Source organism: Carica papaya, chromosome 2, assembly GCF_054855325.1.
Source record: "Carica papaya isolate Zhongbai chromosome 2, ASM5485532v1, whole genome shotgun sequence".
Lineage (NCBI taxonomy): Eukaryota > Viridiplantae > Streptophyta > Magnoliopsida > Brassicales > Caricaceae > Carica > Carica papaya.
In genome coordinates this window covers 7,407,846-7,419,640 of record NC_142310.1, presented here as the reverse complement: position 1 = coordinate 7,419,640, position 11,795 = coordinate 7,407,846, and the positions used below count along the sequence as shown (strand labels likewise).

The window sequence follows — 11,795 nt, the reverse complement described above, 5'->3', positions numbered from 1 at the left end:
GAATTGCTCTAAAAACTTACCATTTAGCTTTAGAGGAACCATAGACAGTTAAAACCAGCCAAATCCAAGAAGTGAAAGAGACATTAGCAACTGTAATTTTTCTCATTTTCCGCTAATCAGCTAGATTTTGTAAAGTGCCATAAAAGGAATATGTAACTAAGCATTTCACTTCACTTCTTGTTTAAGTTAACTTGTCATTGTAATATTACCACGAGATGGGTTTTAAATGGGGTAACAGAAGTTCTGAATGAAAATTTCAGTTGGATAAATATTTGTAGGAGTTCACCGAATTAAACTTTCTACTTAGTGAAACCCAACTCAGACAGGATATTAAATGACAGACCAAATCACAACCGTCAACTCTACCTCCTATGTGGATAATTAATTTCTATTAGCACAACATCCACACAAGAAATCTTTGATTAAGGATCTTCATTATCGTCTGGTTCTGATTCAAAGAGCATAAATTTATAGCCATCAGATCAAGTTTGTCCTGCAGGGAGAGAAGACCTACATAGTACTGATCTTGGACTAAAAAAACGCAGATTATCCAACTACATCATGACATGAGTAGTGAGGACAGATTAACAAGCCGTGGGTCCCTTCCAAAGGAGTTTTCTTTTCTTATGCTACCCACAAGAATCAGAAAAAGAGAAAAGTAAAGTGAGGCTGAAATTTAATTCCCAGCCTTTTAGTTACTGGACGCGAGCGCATATCAAGATGTAGCCAAACATAAAAGAAGGCAAACCAAACTTTTAGGAGGGGTTGACCTCACATGTTTGGTTTCTTGGCTCTAATCTAAAACCCTAGTAAAAATTAGCTCTCTGCTTGTTAAGCCAAACAGTTGTTGGAGAAGATAATGTTAAAGTACATCCCTTTCATCTGTCTCTTTCTTTCCTTTGGCTTCTTCTGAAATGAAAGAAGTGGGATTAGCATATACAGATATGAATGAATTCATAACCACACTTCTACTGTAGAAGGAAAAAGAAAATCAATAACCCCACTTAACAAAACCATAAAAAGAAAATATTCACTGCTCCACATCTTCCTTTTTATTTTAACTATTCAGTGAGGAAAGTTATTTCATTATGAACAATTATTATAGTAATTACTCGGTTAAATTAATAAAGCACGAATTAAATAAGAGTACAGTAAGCAGATAATATAAATTAAGAGAAAAATGTGAAACCCCAATAAATCTTCACTGAATTTTTACTCGTAATGAAAAAAGAAAAAAAATAATAATCTCCCCTGAAAGATGCAAACAAAATGAAGAGCTAGGATTCCATAAGCGATGGTGACACATGGTGCCAGCGAGCGGCAGACAAGTGGACACCACGTGGTTTTATTGATCGTGATATCCCCATTGTCCGGCCGATGAATTTGTAGGCGTGAACTTCTGAAAGAATGAATGGGAAAGAAACAGATAAAAATCCTTTTCTTTTTATATCTAGTAGTGGGCTCCATTAGCAGAGTAACAGCTGAAGAAAATATTATCCAAAACGCCCAGAGGCTTCTGGGTCTCGAATGATTTGCTTGTTTTTCAGAATCGTGTTTGTTTGTTGACATAAAAATAAAATGGTGAGAAAAGGGTCAAAAGAGAGAAATTACAGATCTTCTTTCACAAGAAATTGGAGTCCTAACAAACAGCTCTTATAGAGAGGAAGACGATACTTCCTTATTCACTGCATCTCTCATGAATTTCATCATACACATGGCCTGCCATTTGTGCCTACTACGTAGACCCAAACTCCGTGTGCAATTGAAGAGTAAGTTACACGGGGGAAAGAGAAAAATTAAGCATACCTGCTAAAGATCAGGATAGTTTTCAAATGTGGTTTATGGGAAAACGAAGAAATCGCTGCAAAAATTACCTCCCATGTAATTTCTTGTGAAAGAAGATCAATGGGTGAGGCATTGAAGTGCCAATGCAATGCGAACTATTTATTGGCCCCTGATCTTTTACTTCAGAATTCCATCAAAACTGCTGTTGATAACAAAAATTGACTAATCCGTTTCATTTCGTCATTATGGGTATTAAAGATAATAATAATAGATTTTCCCATTAGCGTCCCTAATTTCTAATCACCATAGTAAGACTGTTCTACTTTTGGAAACATGATCTACCTCTTTCCCCTTTTGTTCTAGCCGTTTAGCGGTAAAGGCTATTCTTAATCCAGTGTTTATAAATGAAGATTAATTATTGTTATAAACACTGATACTGAGATATCCACCAACAAATCAGACACTGCACAGTATCCCATTATCCATTCCATATTCAACTTAAAATTAAATTAAACATTCTTTTGATTTCTCATTGTATACAAATCCATTGTAATCGACTCAAATATGCACATAAATATCAAGTACAATGAATTTATGTATCTTAAGTAATCTAAAACTATTATGAGAATAAAACAATCTTACTAAAAGCAATTGAGGCAACCATACACAATTACGTCAAGAAAATACTAACCCCAAAAAATATGGAGAAACAAACAATGTGCTATCTCATGAACCTCGTTGCGACGCTCTCTAACATATAAAGCATATTCAACTCAATTTTCACTCAGAACTTTAAAATATTTTTGTTACATAGACAATCAATACACAAGTAATTCCCATGAAAACCTACTTCAAATGACTATGTTTTTCCGCGATATAACAAGCCAATCCAGCAGTAATTTCCATGAAAGCCTGCATCAAGATTGCTCAATTATTCTACAAGTTCAGTTAGAAATAAAATAGCAGAAGTGCTCCTCATTTACATCACCAATATTCGTATTAATTTACTCAATTGCTTGATCGACTTTTAATAGATACATCGCAAGAGAAAAAAAAAAAATTATCAAAAAGCCTTCTTACCGGAGCATCACAAGTGGAAAGTTATAAGAAAAACCTTATTTTACTTAAATCCAAACAGAGACCTTCTACATAGATCCTCAAGCAATAACTTTCCTGAGCTATCCCCATATGCACTCTACTATTAAGGGATTAAGAAATTTAAGCTTGGTCATCCCATTTCCATCTCCGTCCCACCTCCTCAAGAACCTTGGCTCGAGCTTGACTTTTCCTAGCTTCATCTTCCACCCATGATCTGCATTAATTATCTCAAATGATGAGAGAAAATTTCACCTACAAAAACTCAATAAAGAAGTAGCAACTCTTCTGCAATCATTCCAAAGTTGAGAAAGGTCCAAACAATTCAAATAGACGCAATGTTTGGAACAAATTCAAAAATATTGTGAAATTCATTTGCAAATATAGAGTTATTTCAACTAAGAACATGACAAAAAATTAACCTAATATACAGAATTCTATTTGGGATTGGAACAATGATCTCCAAATTTCATCAATTTGACGGAATTTATAATACATCATTCTAATTTTATATAAAATTTTAGACAATGCTGTCTTTTTATCATTTTAGAAGAATCTTACTGTTTTCTAATTGAAAATGAGAGGATTTGTAAATGAATTCGACAAAGCTTTCGGGTTTGTTCTAGACATGGTCTTAAGAATTTTTTTTTATTTGGGGAGATAGGAGAGCTATAAGTTATCCTAATGGAAATTGGCACCAGACGCACTATTTTCAATAGGCACTAGGGTTTGTTTTTCTCAAGTGTGATCTCATAATTATAAATAAAAACTAGAAATTTAATAGTAAATGATATATGAGTAAGGCGCCCAAATTTAGATGGGAGCACCACATAAAGTCCCTATAACTATATTAGTGAAGTTTATTTCTCAAATTTCTGCAATATAATATTATATTTACCTAAGAATCCGAATAGCTTCTTTCTCAGCTTCAAGTATAGATTTTTTATCAAGCAGTTCTTCTTGCCTTGACAGCAGATCACTGAGCATATACTGTAATTTACCCTTCTCAGCCACGTAGGTAGCACTCTCAGATGCAAGCCTTTCAGACATCTGATCAACCTCTTCTTTCAGACTGAAAAGTAACTGTCTCTGACAATCCATGGCTGCCTTTTCTTTTAAGTGTTCCGCAAACTGCTTCTCTTGAATAGTCTTCTCTTCTTCTAAATCACGAAGCATCTCATGATAAAGATTTTCCACCTCGGATCCACGTTGCCTCTCTTCATACAATTTCTCATCCCAGAACTTTCGTATATCTCCTTTATCAAGCAACTGGAACCTAACCTGGTCCATCTCAGCTTGCCTTGACAAATTCTCTGCTTCTTGTCTTAATAATTCAGTAGAGACTGCTTCCACCATTCTGCCACTTGTCAATGCAACTGCTGCCTGTGCCTTCGTTGAAGGTTTATTTGGTTGAAGTCGCTTGCTCTGCCCTAAAAAATTCAAACTTTGACATGAAATCACCGTCTTATATGTGATTGGCTGGAATTTCAATTTTACATGAAATAAAACGATTAATTTCCCAGCACAGAATAGACTAAAACATAGACGAGAACATAAAGGATGCAGTCACTCGTGAACGCGAGCTTATTGTGCTGAACATTTTCTCCATGTTTTTTTTTTTTGAAATAAAAGAGTGGTATATATTAACATTGTTACCAAGGGGGTACCACCCATCTATTATGCGTTTACATTTCAATTAGGTAGTCAATGACATCCTCAAAATTTTCTAAGTTTTTGATGTCATGGCCAAGGAACATATACCCAAAAGTATGAATCCTTCCGTCGCTAATGTTAACAAAATATTTTTCAATCATCTCAAAAGCTCTTGCATTTCTCGCATTCCATACCACTCAAAAGATCGAGAGAGGGATAAGAGATAGGTGATTCTTTTTTTTGCACAGCCCCACCCATGCCCACGTTTCGTCTTTCACAGAACCCACCATTACCCACTGTATCCCAAACAGCCTGTAGATCATGGTCAATAAACTATACACCATTGGGCACCACAGTAATAGGTGGTTGCATGATTCTGCACTTGACTTACACATAAAACAACGGTTTACCATGCACCAGCCCCTTTTCATCAGCATCTCAGTTGTCAAAATGCCACCCTTGCATGCTTCCCATATAAAGAATGCCATTCTTGATGGTACATTTCTCTTCCAAATCTGTTTAAATGGGAAGACAGGAGGACCACTAATCATCCCATTAATTAGCTGTCTGTAAAATAATTTGACTGAAAAAGATTCATTTTTTTCAAGCTTCCAATACCTTTGATCTGGCTGGTTGGCCAGATTAGAATGGGACACATAAAACAGCAATTGTTGATATTCATCCACTTCCTAGTCATTCAAGTTCACCATCTTGTGCAATTCAGAAAGTTTTGCCTTCCCATTACAATCTTCTTCCAAAGGCTTCTACCATGAGGTCTCACAGCTCCTCTACTGTCATCTCCCACACTTCCTGCACCCCATCTAACCTCCACCACCCTCTTCCATAGAAAATCTCCTTCACTATTGTACCTCCACAACCATTTGTCATGTGATGCATTATTCATTTGTACCATGGATCTTAATCCCAAACCTCCCACGCCAAACGGTCTTATTACATCCTCCTATCTCACCAAGTGGTACCTTCGTTTATCCACCTCATCACCTCATAAGAACCGGCATTGGATCATTTCAATTTTCTTGGCAATCTTGGCTGGAATGATTAGTACAGAGAGGAAATATATAGGTAGATTGGCCAATGTGCTTTTAATCAAAGTGAGTTGACCACCCTAGATAGTTAGTGCCTCTTCCAACCCACAAGTCTCCTCTCAAACAGTTGGGTCCCTTTTCCTCCCATGTTTATAGTTATTATATGAATAATACACTACGGCAAGTCTCCATAGCTTTACTTTTTTGTTTTCCCTGTACATAGGTTTTGGCTTGCGTTTGTTCTCGACACATTGCTATTCATTCCACTGGCTAAAGAAAATCTCATTTCATTATTTTCAGTAGTGATCGACAACAACATGCTTTCACATAAGTCACCACTAACAAGTAAGCTCCAAAAATAATGTGAAGTTCTAAAGTAATATTACTCTGGCTGAATGCAAGTTCACTTCATATTTATGGATCATAAGTTTTCTAATGACCAAAAAACCCTAATCCAATAGCAAATAGTGTGAAAGGATCTAGGCAAAAACATTGCATGGAGACGTTGAGGAGAATAGAGAGATATTGAGGATACCAAAAACTCTTCGGATTATGCTCTTCTCACCGGCTGCCATGTCCATAAAAAGTTCTGGAGATGCATCAGAAGAAATCTCCTTCACATCCATATAATCCACTTTTGTTCTTGATATCTGGACTGCAACCGAGTCAGGTTTTAAGAGCCTTGAAAGATTTGTGAAGCATTAACTTAATTCATTGTTTAAATAAAACCAAGGAACATGTCAACAAAGATTAGATTAAAAAGTTTCTTGTATCTCTTCTTTTCTCAAAAAAAAAAAAATCTTTGTACCTCCTCTATAATTCCCGGCTTCAATTCATACTCTAGTTGGGCTTTCCAATTTATCAAATCCTTTCGAGAGATAAACCTACAGCACCAGAAATGTTTCAGTACATGATAGTGATTAACAACCAGTTATAAAGCTGAAATGTGATACCTTTCAGGAAAAAAATTGATGCTTCGTGGGCCATTTGAACTGCTAGAGTTGAATGTGTTCCCTGGCAGCTTGCTGCAAATGATACCTGCCTCTGCTAGTGCTAAAGTACATACCAAAAATCCACCAATAAGATCTTTTATCATAAACACCCTTGACAAGGCATGCAAGAACCAACAGCAAGAATTAGAACTTTTACCTTGTATGGACTCAAAATCTGGGTCCTCAACACCGACATCATCAAATGCAACAACTAACGACCCAGATAAAGATACTGACGGATTGATCCTCTGCGTCATATTCCTGCAAGCCAAAAATTTTCAGAGCCAAAGTACTAAAATATTTAACATATTCTGAAAATTTTACCATCAAGAATTCAAGGAAAATTATTACCTCTCCAATAATGAGTTTGTATGCACTAGCCATCTTGCATATTCACGTCTAGTGCACAATTCATCAGCCCTTACACCATCTTCAACTATCTGTATACTTCATTTACAGTTAAGTCATGCTTATAACTGGACCTAAAGCTCTATCAACATATAGAACATGCTTCTAGAATCGAACCTTCAGTTTCTTTAAAACCAATAAAGCTTCCTGTTGAGTAGGATCTACACCAATTGATACAATAACCCGTTCAACTTTTTCTACAGGTGCTGAAGGATTTGAAGAACATATTAGAAATATATATGTCAAAAATTATAATGAGGAATTCATGAAATTTTTGTCTATGTTGTTGCAAAAATAAGAATTGTAGATTTTCAGGCCCCTCGTGATTTTTTTCTTTTAATTTGGTCAGTCCACAAAGATTGCACCATCAGAAACTTCTCAAGAAAATGCGACCCCCATTCATAGAAGGCAAGTTTCCTTCATAACAAGACCCCAAGCCTCCAGTTTTATAGATATATGTTCTCTTTATCCTCTTTAGAACAAGGTGGAGTGGAAGGAGTGGTATAAGTAAGCCAAAGCATGTTTTTGCAGTTTATTTACAGAGAATGCATTCACAAACAATCTTTTAAAAAGATTACCGATCTTTGGAACATATATCGCTAACCTTTAAAGATGGTCTGAAAAAATGAACCATGACCCTATATTCTTTTTCAAGCAAAAATTTGCATCTTGAAGCTAAAAGTATTAGAATAGATCTCAACCCAGTATCTTAGATGATAAATACACAAAATAACCATTTTGAACTTTTTAACAATGTTTCTTGTTTCCTACTGTTAACCACATTATGCATTTAAGTAAAGCATAGATAATATAAGCCACCTGCCTTTAGTGTAAAGTTAAAAACACAGGTGCAGGTTGAAAGAATCTATCAATGAAGAATTAATAATCTTCATGGTACCAAATGCAGGTTAATTATGTACTGATTTGCTTATCATTCACTTCCACTAAAAGAACTCTCTTTGAGTTTAAACTTAGTAGCATTAGAGATAAACAATAACATTTGAAAACTGTTTGATTTACATGTACCTGAAGTAACAGTTCCATTAGTAGCATCAGGTTGATGTTCCAAGCCTGCCTCAGACACCATCCTCTTCTCATCAGCTAAAATAGGCTCCTCTCTTTCTCTTTTAGTATCTCTCGTCTCAGTCCAACTTAAAACTCCATGTAAAGTATGTATTGGACTACTGAACTGAAACCTAAACCCTGCAAATAGCATGCAATAATTCTACTTATACGCCAATTCATTGTCTGAAACCAGCACATTAAACAAACAATCAGAAACCCATTTGCACGAGATAACTCATTAATAAAGTTAAAACTAGAACACAGGTTTACCATAAACCAACAAATTAAGGCAACTTTTGCTTGAAATACGAACCTTTCCTTGAGATTAAGAAGTAAGCAACAGTAGCCAGAAGAACAGCCAGTGAAGACCCTATTCCGCCTATCACAATGGTGCGAATTCCTAAGTAAAACGCCAATTCCCATCAGTAGTTTATCAAGAAAATAAAGGGATCTGAAAAATGATATTAGACATAAGTTTAATTCAAAACAAAACTTAAAAGAGAAAGGGAAAAAAAACCTCGGCTCTTCTTCTGGTATTGAAGAGGAGTATCAACAATTGCCCAACCACCGTACTTGTTGTCAATTGATTTGGGCTCAGGAGGAAACCAGGAGAGATCGAGGCGATTTGACTGAGTGAGAGAAGCAGAGAGATGCAGAATTCTAGGGATTTTGGACCTAGAATTTAGAACAAATGATCCCGAGGAAGTGAAGAATAACAGATTGCGACGCCGTCGTAGAAGGGAGGGAATGTCTGCGGGGACGACGAGAGAAGAATTGGGCATAGCAAATGAGCACATTTCTTCCGGTTTGGGTTGAAGAGAATTTAGGGTTTGGATTTGGAGTTCAGATTAGCAGGTAGCATCGTAGCATTGTCTGTTTTTCTTCGTTAGTGAAGCATAAGGTTGAACCGGGAAGACGGCAGTATCTTCATGTTTTCCCCCGAGAACGTTGTGTTTTCTTGAGACGCAAGTGGGCAATTTAATCTTTTCAGATAAATCTTTAATTATAATGTTTAAGAGGAAGTTGACAAAATACCATATTTTTATATAATTAAAATTAATTATATAATATATAAATTACAGTTAATTAAAATTTTAACTTTATTTTTATATTTAAAAATTTTAAATTCTAAATAAATAACTGTTATATATATATACATTATTTAAATTATTTTTATATTTTAAAAGATAAAAAAGATAAATATTACGTATACTAAATTTTATTTTTTTATTTTAAATTTAAATAGATAATATTTAAAATTTTATCTCTATATAATATATATAATTATAATTATCAGATTAAATTTTTTTCATATTTTAAAATTTAAATGGATAATATCTAATATTTTATTTTTATATAGAATATATATTTATAATTAATATTAGTATTATGTTATTTCAAAAAAATAAGAAAATGTCATGTAGAATTTTTCAGTAATCTTTTTTTACATGTTAATTATTATTTTTGATTATTTTTTATCTTCTTAATATATATAAATTTTTAATATATGATGTTTAATTTAGTAGATAAGATTATTTAACTCATTAATATGTTAATGAAACTATAATGATCAAATTTGACTAAATTTCAGCTAATTTTGATCTATGACAGTTGAATTATTTTAATTAAGGTAGACACAACGGGTTAAAATTTAACCTAATTTTTTATTTCTAAAAAAATTGATATGATCTTTTTTTTTTAATTTTGCTTCACTAATTTTATTTAACTATAAATAAAAAAAAGAATAAAAATATAATTATGAACCATTTGTTTAAAGTTAATGAAATTAGTTAAGGCGGGATTATATTTATTACTATAGCTAAGGACAATAAATAATTATCACAATTAGAACAGAAATATTTTGACAATACTGATAGCATTAGAAAAGATAATGTTATGATAATAATAATTTTTTATGTACTTTGAATTATTATGTATAAAATAAAATAAAATAAATTTATTCTTGAGACTAAAATCAAATATCTTAAATAAATTCAATAATTATTGTACAAAAAAAATTATAAAAAAAATATAATATTTTTGATAGTATTACTTAAATAAAAATTTAAAATTTATCTCAAATTTTTGGATCGATTTTGGATGAAACAATAAAAACTAAGTAAAATTGTAATATAATTTATATAGTTTAAGTTCTAGAAAACATATGTTGATAATATATATTTTAAGTTTAGAAGATTCTTAGGTAATATATTTTTATTATTTGTTTTGTTCTAATAATTCATTATTTAACAAATATTTATGTAGCTCTATATAAAGATTTATAAGAAAAGAAAATCTGTCAGTTGTCAAACTCATTGAAGTGATATGAAGAATGAAAGAATTTGGTATAAATTTTTGAATATTTAGTTAATAAAGTTTGGTTAAATAAAGAACAATATGATTTTGCATAGTAAAAATTATAGAGATATGTAGAGGATAAAAGCTGAGCATTCAAGTTTCAATTTTGGATTTTAGGTGTTACATGTCTAGCGGAAATAAAGAATTCATAAGGGTTTCTAATTTTTACAAAGAAACAATTGATAAGAAACCAAATTTTAGGGCATTATAGAATCTAGATGTGAAGAGAATGAAGCACACGATGTGCTTGATAATGGAAGACATTTTCATTATTTTTAACGTTTTGCGGCCAACGAGAGATTTATTTGGTTCGAAGAAGCAGTTGGGATTGTTGAATGAGAGTATTGCTTGAACACAAAGATGACACAAGAATCCACATACTACCAAATAAGAGCATATAGATTTAGCTTAGACTTACTTGCATCTCAAGTGATAGTAAGGAAGACATACATATGAACTATTTGCATTGTAAATGACTCAATAACCTTTGAACAATATAAGAAAAAGATTTCTAAATAAGGAAGTTGGTGTAACACCCAATTTATTTTTTTTATTTTTTATTTTTTTCTTATTTATTTTAATATATATATTAGAATTTTAGTTTAATTTTTTAATATTTAATTTATAAAATTTTAATTTAATTTAATTTAATTTAATGAAAATAAAAATAATAATAATGATAAAATATGGTAAAATTATTTTTTGGATTTAATTGAAATTGATTTTGAAAAAAATGGGTGAAAATTTAGATTCTGGTGGTGTTTTTGAAAAGAAAATCGGAAATCGATGGTCAAAACGCAATTTAGAAAAGTTGTGTCATGTCAGCAGCCACGTTAGCAGCCCAGTCAGCGGCTCCGGCCAACCAGAACACGCCGCGTGGTAAGGAAGCTGACGCGGGAGACCACGCGGATGGAGCCACGTGAGCGATCAGCGTGCACGCGATCGAACGGTTCAAATCTCACGCGTGCGGACGGCCCAGATCTCACGCGCACGGACGGCCCAGATCTCACGCGTACAGACAGCCCAGATTGAATCACGCACTGACGGTCCAGATCGCATCGCGATGGACAGTCCAGATTTATTCTTATTTTAATGGCGATCGGACTGCCCAGATTAAATCGTGATGGACGGCTTAGATTAAAAAGGAAATGTTATAAATAACCTCACCCACACCTAACCCCAAACCCTAGCCGCCTGTAACGACCCCGGAAATATTAAAATGAAATGAGTATTTAAATATATCAAATGCGGAAGCGAGATCAAAATTTCAGTTAACATCCCTTACACGAAAACCAAAAACGTACTTAAAATATAAAAGGTTAAACTAACTAAAAGAGAAACTCGAAAATAAAGCTATGAGTATGACTACAGAGTCTCTAGGCATCCCTTTCGT

General features: G+C 33.4%; 1 protein-coding gene and 1 long non-coding RNA gene across 2 annotated transcripts; both read right to left on the bottom strand.

The window, feature by feature from the left end:
- Positions 1-2,536: 2,536 nt before the first annotated feature.
- Positions 2,537-9,029, bottom strand: LOC110825624 (SLH domain protein). The gene is made up of 11 exons (XM_022056098.2): positions 8,562-9,029; positions 8,358-8,444; positions 8,006-8,182; positions 7,097-7,185; positions 6,923-7,011; positions 6,729-6,832; positions 6,533-6,632; positions 6,388-6,463; positions 6,115-6,229; positions 3,779-4,310; positions 2,537-3,097 (listed from the first exon to the last, which is right to left on the bottom strand). Exons 1-11 carry the CDS (start codon positions 8,839-8,841, stop codon positions 3,004-3,006), a joined length of 1,743 nt encoding a protein of 580 aa, XP_021911790.1. The 5' UTR covers positions 8,842-9,029; the 3' UTR covers positions 2,537-3,003.
- On the bottom strand, positions 4,603-6,108 carry LOC148268721 (uncharacterized). The gene is made up of 2 exons (XR_015816918.1): positions 5,152-6,108; positions 4,603-5,048 (listed from the first exon to the last, which is right to left on the bottom strand). It is a non-coding gene; the product is annotated as an uncharacterized LOC148268721 (long non-coding RNA).
- Positions 9,030-11,795: the final 2,766 nt, after the last annotated feature.